The sequence below is a fragment of the Postia placenta genome, assembly GCF_002117355.1.
Source record: "Postia placenta MAD-698-R-SB12 unplaced genomic scaffold POSPLAscaffold_10, whole genome shotgun sequence".
NCBI lineage: Eukaryota > Fungi > Basidiomycota > Agaricomycetes > Polyporales > Adustoporiaceae > Rhodonia > Rhodonia placenta.
Window position 1 is genome coordinate 1,119,749 of NW_020169841.1, and position 14,845 is coordinate 1,134,593.

A 14,845-nucleotide genomic window follows, 5' to 3' on the forward strand; every position below is an offset into this window, starting at 1 on the left:
GTAAGACGACGGGAACTGTATCACCTGACTGGCGCGGGTTTAAAAGTTCCACTGGTACGTCTCGTTGGTTGTGCGAAAGCTGCTGCAAAGTCATCTGTGCTGATCTCAAATATATGAGCGTACACGACAGACCTCTCTGGGCTGGAACCCCGAGGCGTCCTTGAGGTGCTGACCATGAACGGTCACTTGTGCGCATGGAGTGCTGAGCGGCAGGAGCCAGCAACCTCTCGACTTCCCCTGCACTGTTGGAGTGATCTGAACCTGTCGTGTTCGTTCTGAAGGAACGATCTGCCATGGCATTGAATGGTTGTCTCTGTGGGTTGTGGCGAAGCGGGGCGGGTCCTGGGTTCCGCCATGCGGAACCGGGTTGCATACCTGTGGCCCCAAGCGTACGATTTACAATCGGCGTGCGCTGGATCTAGAAGCAAGTCAGGGATCCATCCCAGGTGGAAAGGGGGAACGGACCCCGTTGGCTTCCATGTCTCCGACTACGGCTCCCATGTCAACCGTTGCGCCAAATGCCATTCCTGATCTGTGCTTGTTCTGTTGCTCGTTCAACCCGACTCTATCTGCAGGGTGGCCATCAGCTCCAGCCATCAAGCCTGTGTTCTCGTTGCCAACAAGGCCGGGTGCCAGAAGTGCCTTCCTCTTGATCTTGTCATAATGCGTCTGCAGTCGAAGCATATCAAGGGGTTGTTCAACTGTGACATCTTTGCTAGACTGACCTTCAATTTCTGATACTCTTTGTCGCGCTCCTTGATAGAGTCTTGCAGGCCAGCCATTTTCCGACGCTCGAGCTCCAAGTCTCGCTCGAGATCTGATGCGATACGATCAGCAAAATGCGATATGACGCTACGAATCAATCTATGTTACCGGCAATCTTGTTGTTGAGAAGGCTGATTTCTCCATTGGCTGAAAGGAGGTGTTAGATGTAAGCGGGAAAGCCACAATGGGTAAGACCTTCTCTAATAACATTGTCTAACTGCTTTTGCAGCTGAGCATTTTTCTCGTTAACATTGCGATATACAGCATGTTGAAATGATCTTCATGGCGTTCCAGTACAATTCATGCGACGTCAATGGTACTTACTGTTCTTGATGAACTTGATACTGCCAGAATGACATTGCCCTGCAAACCATGTTATGGGAAGGACCGCATAGTACGACTCAACTTACCGACTACAAATTTCCAGAACGATGGTCGGGTTCAGTCCCGACAAGACTGACTTCAGAGATGTCGAGATCAGCCGGATGAGTGCATATATGCGCTCTTGCTCACGGTCTTGTAGTCATTGGATGGGTGTAGAGAGCACACCTGACGGGTTCCAGATGGATTAGCTGGCATAGCCATAGTATACCATCAACTCACAACCACGTCATCTCTAGTGAAGTCGTCAAGTCGAGCGGTCATTCACGATCGCATGGTAACGGATGCTCACGGTTCCGTCAAAGATGTTTCACAAGCTGTAAACAGTCTTAGACGGCCGAGCCATAGCGATAAACAAAATAAGCTTACCAGGACATAACCTCGATGCATTGAAGAGTTCATTGGCACATTCGACTGACAGGACATACGTCTCGGAACATATGCATCCAGACCGCTTGTCGACTTACCACAGAATATATGGGAACCTTAATGCCAGAAAAGAATATGTTGTTCATCCCGAATCAGACAAAAAAAGCCCACGCACAAGTCGTCTTAAGTAACAGTCAGTCAGCTCCCGGCAGGAGTACTAGGCAGAATACCATACCACTACAGCTTTTTCTGTCAATGCTTTTCTACATGTCAATCTATTGCATTTGAGATGATCCATGTTAGAACCGGTGGAATGAACGGATGCCAACTGAAATCAGAGACGGTGGAAGGACTGGTAGGTCGCAGATAGTCGACAGACGCCAGAAAGGTAGTCGCGTCCAAGACGCGTTCATCACGCGCTTTAATGATTGCGGTACCGTGACCCAAAGCGTCAGATCAGATCTCACGCAAACCGCTGGCGCTTCTCTGACCCATTAGTACGGCACCCAATGCGCATCTGCAAAATGCACTTCCTGATGAGTAGCCAACCACCTTGAGTCACGTAAAATTTGTGCTTATAGCTTACTGTCGTGCTGCATTGACACCTCGGAAGGAGTAAAATGATGCAGTCATACGGACACAACGAACTGGGAATGCCCAGGCGACTCTACAACAGTCTCGCAGAAACGGCATGCCCCTTACTCATATGTCTACCACTTCTGATTAGCGCTGAATTTTCAACGAGTCACACGCGACGGCGGAGTTCATGCACCTTCTGAGATGACGTACAGCGGAAGCAAATGAGTACAGGATAGTAGCAGAGAAACAACATACATGATATCGACCGTAGAGTCAGAGTTACATGTGAACACTCTCGCGAATTAGCAGCAATCCGCATTCATACCAATGATAAATAGTCCATCTCGAGTCCATTTGCAGACCCAGCTGCACCAGGAAACCTATCCGATAACGTAGATCGTTACGCACTCGCACTTGCGACTGCGCTGGAAGCAACGCCGGCAGTGACGGTGGCAGACGCAGCCTCTGCACTCGCAACCGAGAGGATTGCACTGGCTTGCGAAGGCGATATTATGGTGGTGACTGCACTAGACTGAGTATCCGTGGCGCTAGCGACGGCTGTACTGGCGGCGCTCGCGGTAGCAGTGGCAACAACACTCGTACTGGCGCTGGCGCTGGATATGAGGCTCGAGGTGACGGCACTGGCGCTCGCGATGGAGCTCGAGAGCACGGTGGAACTACTAGCAAGTGTGCTGCTGGCGCTTGCAACAGAGCTAGAAAGCGCAGACGAGCTGACAGTAATAGCGGTGCTCGTTGCAGCGCTGTCTGACGATGCGGAGGTGCCGCTGGAGGTACTGTTGGAAGTGCTACTACCACTGCCCGAAGAGCTTCCGCTAGAGGTGCTGTTGCTACTCGAAGACACTGAGCCCTTGGCAGCCTGTGCCAGCGCATCCGACATGGTGTCAACGAAGACCATGGCAGGGCCCGCGACGAGGGTGTTATCGTTTTGTTCACGGATGTTAGCATCGATGGGTTGGTCATCCGACGTGACGAAGACAGCGACAGGACCATTAATTCCACTAGGGACGACGCAGTTGTTCAATGGCTGCGATATGGAGAACGCTGCACCACCGAAGAGCATTTGGCACGCAAAGTTCTGCAAAGATATGAGATTCGACCTATTCTGTGAGTATACGAAGAACATACAGTGGTGCTTGTTGAGCCGTTCAAGGCTGCGGAAGCGAAGGACAAGACAGTTCCAGGCTGAGCAGGGGCGGTATTGGTAACAGAAAGTGCGGCATTGGCTGGGCATAGTTCAGTTAATATGCAGGGACCCTCTTGCGAAGGACGCACCAGTGAAAGGCATCTGGCACCCCGATATGAAAGACCCAGCAACTGCAAGCACCTGGCTGGGGTTAAGAGCGATATCGAAGGCCTGCGGAACTGCCGAGCCTTGATTCAAGACGTTCAACACTGTCTGCTGTCGCGCTTTGACGGACATCATGGATGCAGCCGCGGTCAATAGGGAAGGGTCAGAAATCATGCTAACGGCGCCCAGGTATGCCGAGGTCCCCAAGTTTTCCATGACGCGAGCTGCCGAGGCCATGGACGAGACGTTTGCAAGCGCATCGGTGAGGTCAAATTGACATCCCGTAATCGGGGAGGCTCCCAGCGATTCAAGGGTCGACTGCTTAACGTTAGGCGTACGACAAATGAAAAATAGCTAAATCTACGTACATTGATCACGGAAAGCTGAGTCGCCTCGTTACTCCACATCGCCTGGATTTGCTGAAGAGGCACGGACACGTCCGAATAGCCAGCTTCGAGGAAATCGGAGGCCTGAAACTTGGAGAGCGCTTGCTCGTAGAACGTATTTGCGAGCTGCTCCAGGGCACCCGCAAACTCTGAGATTTCCCTCCAGAACTCAGAGGTCATTCAATCTAATGAAGGCAATGTGAACTCACGAAAGATCTTGACATCCGTCGAGTTAGCGACCCGTCTCACTGGGGCGCTTTGAACCAAAAGAGGGGACGCCAGAGCGAGAATTGACAATACAGACCGCATTATGAACCCAGAAATTCTGTTGCCAAGATGAAAAGAAAAGCCTGCTGGAACGCCAGTTGGATAACAAAGAACGAAGGTTGTCCAGGGGCGCTACCGGGCAGCCCAGAAAGTGACTACGGAGCGATGTCTTCAGACGGAGAACAACTGAGGAGCACTGGAGAGGGGAAACATACCTGAAGCACTTAAGAAAGAGAGAGAAGACGAAGGGGCGAGCGAGGTAACGACCATTGTCATAGAACACCTTATACGATCGACTGTGCGGGAAACAGGCCGGGTTTCCACCACGGAAACCGGGGAACCTCATGATGTCCCCTTGGCGACGCCAATCAGGACCTCTCATTTTCTCTCAATTTCGTACTCAAAGACATCTAGACACCGTAAACCGTAAAGGTTCAATAGGACGTCGCATTCTGGCTAGCTCGGGCTTCAACGTCGATTTGTCTCTGTGAAGGACATTCTCGGAAAATGGCCACAATTCTCTAGTGTATAAACTGACATGCCCATCTCGACGGTGGGGGAGCGAGTCGGCAAATTCTCACAGCCAATAGTAACGGAGACAGATTGGGCGCTGACCACAGGTATTCTTGGGAATGAACATTGACAGATAGCTCGATCTCATCACTCGCTGTAGTGGGGCCGCACAGCCTACGTGCACCATTATAGTCAACGTCACAGCTCTCGCTGTGCGAGCCACCTCGACACCATAGCCTGTGCCTCTGCGGGTTTGTCGTGCGGGACGTAGATGTCATGATGAAATTAGCAAGGCTGCACATAAGAGAGGAAACACTGATACTCATCATATGCCCCGCGCCGCGGATTGTTGCGAATGTCAGCATCCCCGCCTTTTTCGTCTCACCCGCCTTCCTCCCATTGACGACCCAATCACGCCATTCCGCCGCGTTGTATGCATCCCGCGCGAGCCAATCAAGTTTGTCCACCCATAACTTGTTCGCGACCCAGTTGCACTGCCAGTCGTAGGTCCCCGCGTAGATCAGCATGCGGATACCACGCTCGAGCAGGCCCGCTACGTAATGCTGTGAAGGGACCGCCCATTTGTCCATGTGCAGGTTGAAGTTCGTGCCAACCTCGCGATTGCAGGCGGAGAAGTTGTTTGGCGATTGAACGCCAAGCAGCTCGCGCGTAGCAGGCTGATCGAGGAAGTGCTTGATCACGGTATTCTCCTTGTAGCAGAGATCGTCGCCCTCGCACATCTGGCGCGTGATCAGCCACTAATCTGACGTGGTGCGCAAATGGGAAGGATCGATATCTGACCTTAGAGATATCATAAACATTTCGGCCTGTAAAATATCTTTCTCATAGGAATGAACCCACACCACGATCGTTGTGTCACGCACCACTGGCCCAGTAACCTGTGCTCATCTCCGAGTCACAAAAGCTGACGGCAGCTCTGCAATTCATGGAGTCAAATGAGTCGACACAGTGCTTCGTCATAGCATCCTGACAGCGAGAAAGCTATACACAGATTTAGAGTGATATGAGCATCCAACTGGCTCCAACACCGTGAACATACCGCCATCTTCATGCGTACACATGTACTGATTTTCTGAAAGGGAACTTCAAGGGCGGCTAAACCACACTCTATCTCGTAGCGGCCAGGGTAGAGTCTGTTGGCACTATGCATCAATCATCGACCGAACACCAGTAGGACGTCAAACGTGCGTTGAAATATCAGTTATTCCATTACCGATAAGCACGCTCTGAAGGTTGAGGGGTTCTTTACCCGTGGCCTTAAGAATTTGGTTTTGATCGTAGATGTAGCTGGCAAACGCTGGCAAGTAACGGCCCTGGGGTAACACGTATAATCAACACTGATAAGTGAAATATTAGCGGCATCAAACTTACCCCGTATGACTCCCCGGACAGATGCAGCGCACGTCCGGTAAACTGAGGGAATGTCTCGAAGAAAATAGATATGAATGCATGCACATTTTGAGCTGCATGCTCGGTCGTCTCAATAGTCTCGCCAAAGTCTGCGTATGAGAAGCCGACGCCGATGCTATGATAACATGAAACCAGTATCGACAAATATAGAGTGCAACAAGACGCACGGCTGATCGAGGAAGAAGATATTTGCCTCGGCATTCCAGGAGTATGGATTCCAGACAGTACCATTTGCTGACACATTGTCCATGTCAATACTGCATGGTCCTATTGTTGGGGTCGATGTGTGAGCTATGCGAGATGATTGCTGGACTCAACCGTACCAAGTTCCATGAGAAGGCCCATGGATGAAGAACATCCAGGACCTGTGGAACATGTTCGTCTTCGAGGATCTCGTTTGCTGAGGTGACAGCTATTTCTTACCACCATTGATCCACATCATCACATCGTCTAATAAGCATGATCGTGAGCCAAATACACTGTTCGTGACCATCATTTACTTTACCTTTAGCGGGATTCCTCCTACTCTCGAAGAAGTAGAAAAAGAGGTGCTTGGCACCATAATCTACGTCAAGGTATCCGGTATACACACTAGCGAAACCACACATAAGTGGTCAGCAGGGACAGTGTATCTTTTCTCTCATGCCCACTTCACGGTCGGGTCGCAGAACGCGCTCTTCTTGACTCGGATTTGGTAAGAAGGGAAAGCAGGGTGTAACAGCGAGGTGAAGTAGTGCTCAGATGTAACGGACGACAGATACGAGGGCGATGGGTTCCTAGCCTTAAAGACTTCTCGAGACGAATTGTAGGTCCAGAGCGAGCTATTCGGATTCAAAGAGAACGTATGCTGCACATTGCTTGAAACACTCTGGAGCAAGCCGAATAGAAGTGCTAGAAGAGCCAGCATTGTCCCGCAAGTCGCTGAGGGGAGCAGGCAAGGGTATCGCACTGGTCACTTTCATGGTCGACTCGTCCTTTATAAAGCACTATGATGAGCATGCTCATGAGGCACACACGGAGAACGGAACGCCTGGACGCGAGATAAGAATGTTCGATCACGTGCTACCAGTTCCCCGCGCACCTTCCCGATTGGGAAGAGGACGTTTTACGGCGTCTACGAAAAGTTTCGATCCAAGTCGGTCTGAGAGTCGAGGCTGCAGCTGCACAACTTCTGGGCTCTCCTCGTGCCATAAACCGCCATGCTTGTTTTATATGAGACGTCTCTTGGCTACTGCCTCTTCAAGCTCACCGACTCGGCAAAAATATCCAACGACAATGTCTGGGAGGACTTCGAGACACCAGAGAAGGCTAACAAGCTGTGGGTTATTCGAGTGCTCTCGCATCTTGTGTTATTGATGATTTTTGTCCCCCCCTGTGCGCGCACGCTCTCATACCGATATCATAAAGCTTGAAGTTGAAGTCATTGCATCGCTTCACGTCCACGGCGACTGCGGTAGAAGAAATCACTGCGATTCAAGAGGGCAAGCTTGGAAAAGGCCTTAAGCAGTTCTTGTCAGACGAGATTGTCGGGAAGGGCAAGGGCAAGGATACATTGGCCGTCTTTGATGCTAAACTCGGTGCGCCCCTCTTCACTGTCGTTCTCATTCCAGTAGCATTGAGCACCTCGTCGTAGCCCGTTCAATCAACAAAAAGCTGGGTATCAACGTCATTGCTGACGGCTCGATGGACCTCTTCCGCGGTATCCGTAGTCAGTTAGCGGCGCTACTGAACGGCTTAGACCCGAAGGACCTGGCTACCATGAGCTTAGGTTTGAGCCATTCGTTGTCTCGGTAAGTGCTTGTGACGGTCTGTCTAGGACGTAATCGTAAAACTTCTTCAGGTTTAAGTTGAAGTTTTCGCCGGACAAGGTCGACACTATGGTCGTGCAAGCGATTGCGCTGTTAGACGACTTGGACAAGGAGATTAACATCTACGCAATGCGTGTCAAGGTTGGTGAAGCTGCATCCACAGAATTGCTGGCCCCTGACCATGTAACAGGAATGGTACGGCTGGCACTTCCCTGAACTGGCAAAGATCATTGTCGACAACCAGGCCTATGCCAAAGTCGTCAAAGCCATGGGTTTGTGTCTCACCGCAGCCCCGTATCCCAGGTTTCTCATCCTACATTACTCCACAGGTTTCCGGACCAACGCGGCAACGACAGACTTTTCTGCCATCCTCCCCGAGGACCTTGAAGCGACTGTCAAGGCAGCAGCAGAAATATCCATGGGCACTGAAATCTCTGACAGCGACATTGCACACATCAACTCCCTTTGCGACCAGGTCATTTCCATCACCGCGTATCGGACGCAACTGGCAGAGTACCTGCGGAATCGCATGAATGCGATTGCACCCAACTTGACTGCTCTTGTCGGCGAGCTTGTCGGCGCACGACTTATCAGTCATGCTGGAAGTCTGCTCAATCTGGCAAAGCACCCTGCGAGTACCGTGCAAATCCTTGGCGCTGAGAAGGCTCTTTTCCGCGCTTTAAAGACGAAGCACGACACGCCCAAGTATGGGCTTATCTATCATGTATGTAATCATGAAAAACGACTGTCTATCTGCAATATTAAAGATCATCATAGGCTTCTCTCATCGGCCAAGCGCCGCCAAAACTGAAGGGCAAAGTTAGTTCAATCCATAATTCTTTCTTTTGCACTCACTCAATTATTCACATATCAGATGGCCCGCATGGTAGCCACAAAAGCTGCCCTTTCCATCCGTGTTGATGCGTTGACAGATGTTGACGATAAATCTGAGCCGCAAGCACCGTCAATAGGTATCGAGAACCGCGCTAAGTTGGAGTCACGGTTGCGGGCGCTCGAGCTGCAGGGCGATGCATCTGGCGTGCGGTCTGCGATGTCTGGACGCAATCAGCAACGCTTTCAGATGTCTGGAGAGGCGAAGACGTACAACACGGCCGCGGATGCTGTTGACCTTGTCCCAACGCAGCGCGAGCCGATGGAGCAGGCGGTGAAGGCGGTGTTAGACGTCAAGGCGGAGAAGCAGAAAGCGAAGGAGGAGAAGAGGGCCAAGAAGCGGGCGGAGAAGGAGGGTAAGACTGAGGCATCAGAGCATGATGCGACGAACGAGAAGATGGACACAGACGGGGAGGAAACGAAGGAGAGCAAGAAGGAGAAGAAGCGGAAACGGAGGGAGAGCGAGGCAAACGGGGATGTTGCTGCTGATTCTGCTAAGGTGTGTACGGCATGGCATTCCTTTGAGCGCATCTCACTCTCTGGTCTAGACCGACGAGGAGGCTGCGGCAGAACGCAAGGCGAAGAAGAAAGCCCGTAAGGCGGAGAAGGTCGCCACAGAAGATGCGGGCGAGTCGTCAAAAAAGAAGCGGAGAAAGTCTGAGGCATAGTTTACTCTGTGTGCCTGTCTTCGCTTGTCATGTTTTTGTCACATATCTCTGATAATGTAGCTTTCGGTTGTCGACATGTTAACGGCGAATCTGAACCAAGCGGGAACATCATTACCCACTATCCGACTCCCGGTGAGATTGGCGAATCCTCACTAGCAGTGACTGACGCTCTACAGAGTCGAAGTCATTGAGTCTATGTGCGCTGGGCGGATTGATAGCCTCCACCTTCCATGCTAAGTAGCTTAACATATGATCGAGATATGCAGCACGAGTTTAGCTTGTGTCTCATACTGTTATCATAGTGACTGGTGGAACAACAGCAGGCGGGGCTTGCGGTGTGAGGCTTAGTAGGGGTCGCAACCATCGCGCCCCATATGAGACAGCAATAACAGGCCCACCACTATGATAGCGACCGCAACGTTCAAGGTGTTATCGTCGGCCCCAGTGCAAATTAAAAGTCAGTTTTATTGAGATAAAAGAGGTGTAGTCCAGCTTGCCGTGTGTGCCCCTTCGCACAGCGTATCCGGCTAGGCCAAGGAGGGTGCTAGACCGTGTCGCCCATGCAGATTCGCCGTTGAATGCTTTATGTAGAAACTCTGGATATTCCATTTGTCAGCAAGGTGTTCGGGCTTCATCCCACCGTAGGCTCACCACCAGGGATGACGGGCCCGAGTCGCATGGCCTCGCCGGGTCTCGCATACGGGAGGACCAAGATCACTCTTGAGATCTTTACCAACGTACCGGCTCCACAAAAATCAATGGCGGAACGTAGCACCATGGCAAATGGGTGACTTACCCGATAGTGTCCTTCAACCCGTGGTGAGGTGATAACTATACTAGCCGGAATGTAAACGTCACGTACAACATGTGCCATTCTCTGCCCGACCGTTCAATTCCCAACGTAAATCACAGTCTGCAAAAGTCCCACCAGAAGATCACGATGCAAGGCAAAGGTTTTGCATTCTGCATCATTTATTGAATTCTGCAAGTCTCTCTGCCATGTCGGCCTCCGCTGGATCCGCTGTGCTATGTCCTGCACCAGTATCGCAAGAACCCGAGATCTTGTGCTGACATCTGCGTCAATGCCAGCATATGCAGCACACAACACGGAGTGTTTACCGTGGTGAGAATAACTCTAGCTCATCTATCAGGCTGAGTTCCTTGAGCTAAACAGCGGCAGTGCTCCGACTGGCCCAAGGGTATTTTCAAATTATCCTGTCAGGCTATGTTCCGTATTTGCGGATTATTCTATCGTATCATTGCACTACGCCTACTAGAATTGCGATGGTGGCGGCGGTGACAGCTTGCTCTTCGTCCAGACAGTCACTTATGAGCATGTCAACTTCTTTATTTGTGTCAACATAACAAAAGATGAATATACACTAGTATGACAAGACTCTGAGGTACGCTCCAGCGCACCTTATATCTGTAGGAATTGTTGATTGAGACGATACGTAACATGAATACTAGACAACGTGCGCTGTAATTTCTCGCTGAGTGCGCAAGTTGGATGATAGGAGGATCTGACTCACCTTTAGGAGAAGGGCCCGTCGACTCCATCAGGGGATACATTTGAGCTTCCAGAAAGTAGGTTGGCAAATGTAGATGATACTACACCCAGTAGATTGGCTAGATCGATTGTTAATAAGGGAGGGGACGCAGATTTTCGGATCCTATTCACCGATAGTGGCTTTGAGACGCCTTCTGGGCGATTGTGCAGTCGTTTCAGTGCATTCGAGCTCTCTCCAGGTTGAGATTCGACTGTGACTGTTGTCGCGAACAAACTGCGTGGTCTTCTGCCTCACTGTAAGCTCAAGCTGTGAAGAAGATGACTTGCGAGTGCTCACTAGGAGATCGACGCGCTTGCGGTAGACCTCGACATTCGCGGTTTCAAGGTCTGCCTTCAATTGGTTTCCGAGCCACGAAGACACCCATTGTGTGTGCAAACCAGCAGCACCTGCCTTTACACAAGAGTCTTCTCTTCTATGGCATCTCTCATCTTTTGTGGAAAGGGAGGTCAGCCTCAATAAGAGACACGGCGTAATAGACGTTATTCCTTCACAAATGCCTCCATGGTGTGCATGAAGCCGGGAACATTTCCCTCAATGGTCATTCGTTCGAGGGGATTGATACGTGCCACGAAGGTTTCGAGATCTAATAGTGCCTGCTTCGCTCGTTCCGCTTTCGCAGTTGCCGTGAATGGCTTCACCGTCGCGTAGCCGGTCATACCAGTAGCGATTGTGGTTATTGTGCCAGTGACAATGCTGAAGATCACGCTAGTGTCACTGGTGACAGGCCAGCCTTCATTGGATGACATCTCGGAAGTGGCTCCTGCAGCGGTATGAAGCTAGACTACGGATATGTGCATAGTGGGAAGCAAAGTGCAGGTATTATTATCAGCCAGCTGTTCGCCTACCAGTACGGAATGAGTCTTACTGAGCTACTTTGAACTACAGTGGTTTTTGAGGTCCTTTGCGACCGCCGAGCGCTTTCATAATGTTCGAATGAAAGAGCACATGGTGGGCATCGGTCTCATGCCATGTGGTGTATGGATAAGGGAAGGCCTTTGTTGTCTCGTAAATATCAGTTGTAAGTGGACCTTGGAATCGCACCGATTGCACTGACTCGGCGTTGCCGAATACCTGCGTTTACCGCTTTCAGTGAATCATTTTGTATCAATTGTCAGAAATGTTGACGGACAAGCACGTCCGTACGCCCCATGCGGATATGCGCGCGCATGACGTCGCATTATCGCGTCGGGATAGGCACGATGTTATCGCGCCCCTGGTGCCACTGTTCTTGCCTGTAAATACCCGGTCCTCTTTGTTTAGCCTGCGCACCATAGATACAGATGACTCACCTTACTATGGCACGCTATATACCTGTCAATTTCACGATGCGAGCTTCAGTCGATATTCCACTCACTGAAGCTCGTAAGTCATTTCTTACCTCTAAGTACTGTACACATGCTGATCTCCTGTAAAGTGACCGAACGTCGTTAGGTACAGTAATATGCGAGTCGATATTCCACTCACTGAAGCTCTGACCGAACGTCGTTAGATCCGACATCACTCGTACCTCGTTAAGAAGAAAGTTGTACAAGGAACGTGAGAAATCAGGAAAGACCTACCCCAAGAGGTACAACGTGCCGTTCTAGAGCAATACTCGTGAGCGCTTCTAAGTTGACGGGCGTGAGATTAGTGTGGGTCCATGTGTTGCTTTATTTGGACATTCATCCGCAGCGTGCGCTTACCTTCCACCCCTACATTCTCGTTTTGTCGCTCGCTCATGCGAGACATTGTATCAGACCACGAGTATGTCAGTCAGTTAAACCGCAACCGAACGCCAAGCAAGAATTGCGGCCTCTCAAGAGTTATTCTCGAGTCTTTCCAACTGGGAACAACGATGGAGAGATCGTCAGCAGTTTCTGCAAAGCCGCGGCTACATGTTGCATCCTAGATATCGGCCAGGATGGGTACCTTCATGGAAAGGAACAACTGAACATCCAAGACACTTTGATGACCACATAGGGCTTTTTGTAAGCTACTGTCTCACCAAGGCATATCGACTCATCTCACTCAATGCATCAGTTTCGTGAGCACCTTGTTGACGCTACCACAATTGAAGATGAAGAGCTCGTGTACATAAAGCGAGTGAAGACAGGGGACACAGAATCCACCATTGCTGCAGGGTTCTCCGCCCCGCCTCTGTGCGATGATCCGACAAATCACTCTGTACCTATCCTGGATCTCTTCCAGGATGAGGACGATGCTAGCATTTCATATATGGTCATGCCATTTCTACGCCTTGTGAACGAACCCCCGTTTAACGCTGTCGATGAAATGCTAGATTGTGCCGATCAGTTGTTGGAGGTGCGTGGTAATGTAGGTCACGAAACCGTCTTTGACGGAGATGACCAGGGCCTAGTCTTCCTACATAAACATGGAGTCGCTCACCGGTAATGAACATTCCTCAGGATACTTGTGATCGGACTCACAGGGCATTAGGGATTGCTCATACAAGAAGTTGATGATGAATGCTAATGCACTCTACCCCCGCGGTTTCCATCCGGTCTATGACATTCTGTTACCAGATGCACGGACAGTGGCTCCATATCACTCCCGCAGTCGTGTTCCAGTCCAATACTACTATGTCGACTTTGGCATTTCCGTCCACATTCCTCCAGACGTTCACCCCAAGCTAGTCACCGGAGCTTTTGGGAGAGACCAAGAAGTCCCTGAGCTATCTGAAAATGTTCCGTACAATCCATTCAAGCTCGACGTCTTCATCATTGGCAACTTCTTCCGCCGCGAGTTCCATGACGTGGGTGGCGCGGGTGGTGCGGTCCGGGCTGCTGTTAATAATTGAGCCAGAAATTCTCCAACGTGGACTTCTTCCTTCCGTTGATAGAATCTATGACGCAACAAGATCCAGCAGCAAGACCGACTGCTTGTGAGGCGCTTGCGCAGTGGCAGACAATTCGTGGCCGTGTGTCTTATCTGCATAAAATATGGAGACCACGGGCACGCGAAGATCCATTGGTAGTCAAGGCGGCATACGATACTTATTCTATTATACGAGGAATGTTCTACACTGGAAAGAACCTCTTTGATCGAGCAATGGATATCCAGGGATAGCGTAGGATTATCTTCTATATTGCCTTCGTGATAGGCTATACGGAAGCGGTACGCTACTCATTCTCACGACTGTCTACTATCATCTTGGGGTTTTTCATTCATATCAATTGATATTTCTGGATATTCTGGATAGATGCAACATCGCGTGCTATCATCGAGCTTCTACGCGGACATTTACGAATTTGCCTCAATGTGTCAACATCGACGTGAGAAGACGACAACAAGGAGACACGACGCTAGTTTGATATCTGCTTCATCATTTCGGCTGTTATCACGGCACAGAAAGCCGTTTCGTGCATGTCGTAGCCAACGATCTTGCAGAGAAGCCGCCGTTGTTATTGTTTATCAGGAGTAATGGATCCATTCCTTGGTGCTGTCATGGCTTTGATGAAGGATAACAGTACTGGCGCATGCAATCGGCTGGCGTTGCTATGGATGAGCTGGGAAAACACGGCCTCGTCGCATGACAGTCGCAATTTTACAACATTGTTGCCTAGGTCTAAATTTGTAACGTAGCATGTTGGTTTTAATTGTGCCCACAAAGGGCTTCTGAGACGTCTTGCATCTCGTCAGCAAGCTTTCATGTCGTACCCACCATCTGTCAAGATCGCACTTCTGGCAATATCTAGGTCTCAAGCTGTAGCCCGGCTTTAAGCTAACTTTCAAAAGGGTTGACACTCCTGCCATCTTGCTTCATGCACGTTAAGCTTTGACCGTAGCTCGTGTTCATATTCATAGGAAGGGATCGGAAGTTCGCGGCCAACCGTAATGCGGCAATGGAAGCTCAACAGGAAATGTACAAAATCCGACAAGACTACGACGAATTTCCGGTACTTTCTAT

General features: G+C 50.4%; 6 protein-coding genes across 6 annotated transcripts; 2 read left to right on the forward strand and 4 right to left on the reverse strand.

Moving 5' to 3' along the window:
• Positions 1–39: 39 nt before the first annotated feature.
• On the reverse strand, positions 40–1,124 carry POSPLADRAFT_1047937 (hypothetical protein; the record flags this gene model as incomplete). The annotated part of the gene is made up of 8 exons (XM_024479389.1): positions 40–79; positions 174–261; positions 376–418; positions 466–669; positions 726–817; positions 874–912; positions 961–1,043; positions 1,090–1,124. 8 exons carry the CDS (start codon positions 1,122–1,124, stop codon positions 40–42), a joined length of 624 nt encoding a protein of 207 aa, XP_024337302.1.
• A 1,370-nt stretch (positions 1,125–2,494) lies between these two features.
• POSPLADRAFT_1066760 (hypothetical protein) lies at positions 2,495–4,298 on the reverse strand (the record flags this gene model as incomplete). The annotated part of the gene is made up of 6 exons (XM_024482106.1): positions 4,272–4,298; positions 3,999–4,211; positions 3,772–3,938; positions 3,388–3,721; positions 3,241–3,338; positions 2,495–3,190 (listed from the first exon to the last, which is right to left on the reverse strand). Exons 2-6 carry the CDS (start codon positions 4,096–4,098, stop codon positions 2,495–2,497), a joined length of 1,395 nt encoding a protein of 464 aa, XP_024337303.1. The 5' UTR covers positions 4,099–4,211; positions 4,272–4,298.
• A 469-nt stretch (positions 4,299–4,767) lies between these two features.
• POSPLADRAFT_1047939 (hypothetical protein) lies at positions 4,768–6,907 on the reverse strand (the record flags this gene model as incomplete). The annotated part of the gene is made up of 12 exons (XM_024479390.1): positions 4,768–4,814; positions 4,892–5,309; positions 5,371–5,396; positions 5,454–5,571; positions 5,630–5,723; positions 5,779–5,903; positions 5,962–6,115; positions 6,168–6,267; positions 6,324–6,365; positions 6,424–6,450; positions 6,506–6,591; positions 6,651–6,907. The coding sequence occupies 12 exons, from the start codon at positions 6,905–6,907 to the stop codon at positions 4,768–4,770; spliced, it is 1,494 nt and encodes a 497-aa protein (XP_024337304.1).
• A 240-nt stretch (positions 6,908–7,147) lies between these two features.
• Positions 7,148–9,447, forward strand: POSPLADRAFT_1183059 (hypothetical protein). Its single transcript, XM_024488972.1, has 9 exons — positions 7,148–7,318; positions 7,408–7,577; positions 7,634–7,790; positions 7,841–7,949; positions 7,999–8,080; positions 8,138–8,532; positions 8,586–8,627; positions 8,683–9,198; positions 9,248–9,447. Exons 1-9 carry the CDS (start codon positions 7,200–7,202, stop codon positions 9,365–9,367), a joined length of 1,710 nt encoding a protein of 569 aa, XP_024337305.1. The 5' UTR covers positions 7,148–7,199; the 3' UTR covers positions 9,368–9,447.
• Positions 9,448–10,335: 888 nt separating this feature from the next.
• POSPLADRAFT_1047941 (hypothetical protein) lies at positions 10,336–12,666 on the reverse strand (the record flags this gene model as incomplete). Its single annotated transcript, XM_024479391.1, has 8 exons — positions 10,336–10,441; positions 10,896–10,978; positions 11,173–11,328; positions 11,430–11,714; positions 11,980–12,009; positions 12,228–12,231; positions 12,403–12,445; positions 12,621–12,666. 8 exons carry the CDS (start codon positions 12,664–12,666, stop codon positions 10,336–10,338), a joined length of 753 nt encoding a protein of 250 aa, XP_024337306.1.
• POSPLADRAFT_1047942 (hypothetical protein) lies at positions 12,234–14,004 on the forward strand (the record flags this gene model as incomplete). Its single annotated transcript, XM_024479392.1, has 6 exons — positions 12,234–12,300; positions 12,718–12,905; positions 12,958–13,239; positions 13,288–13,325; positions 13,375–13,690; positions 13,741–14,004. 6 exons carry the CDS (start codon positions 12,234–12,236, stop codon positions 14,002–14,004), a joined length of 1,155 nt encoding a protein of 384 aa, XP_024337307.1.
• Positions 14,005–14,845: the final 841 nt, after the last annotated feature.

Excerpts from the sequence above, each read along its gene's own strand:
- POSPLADRAFT_1183059 (XM_024488972.1), top strand. The coding sequence starts at position 7,200 with ATGCTTGTTTTATATGAGACGTCTCTTGGCTACTGCCTCTTCAAGCTC. Across the intron at positions 7,319-7,407 it reads CCAGAGAAGGCTAACAAGCT|CTTGAAGTTGAAGTCATTGC; the intron begins GTGGGTTATTCG and ends GATATCATAAAG. Across the intron at positions 8,628-8,682 it reads CGCCAAAACTGAAGGGCAAA|ATGGCCCGCATGGTAGCCAC; the intron begins GTTAGTTCAATC and ends TTCACATATCAG.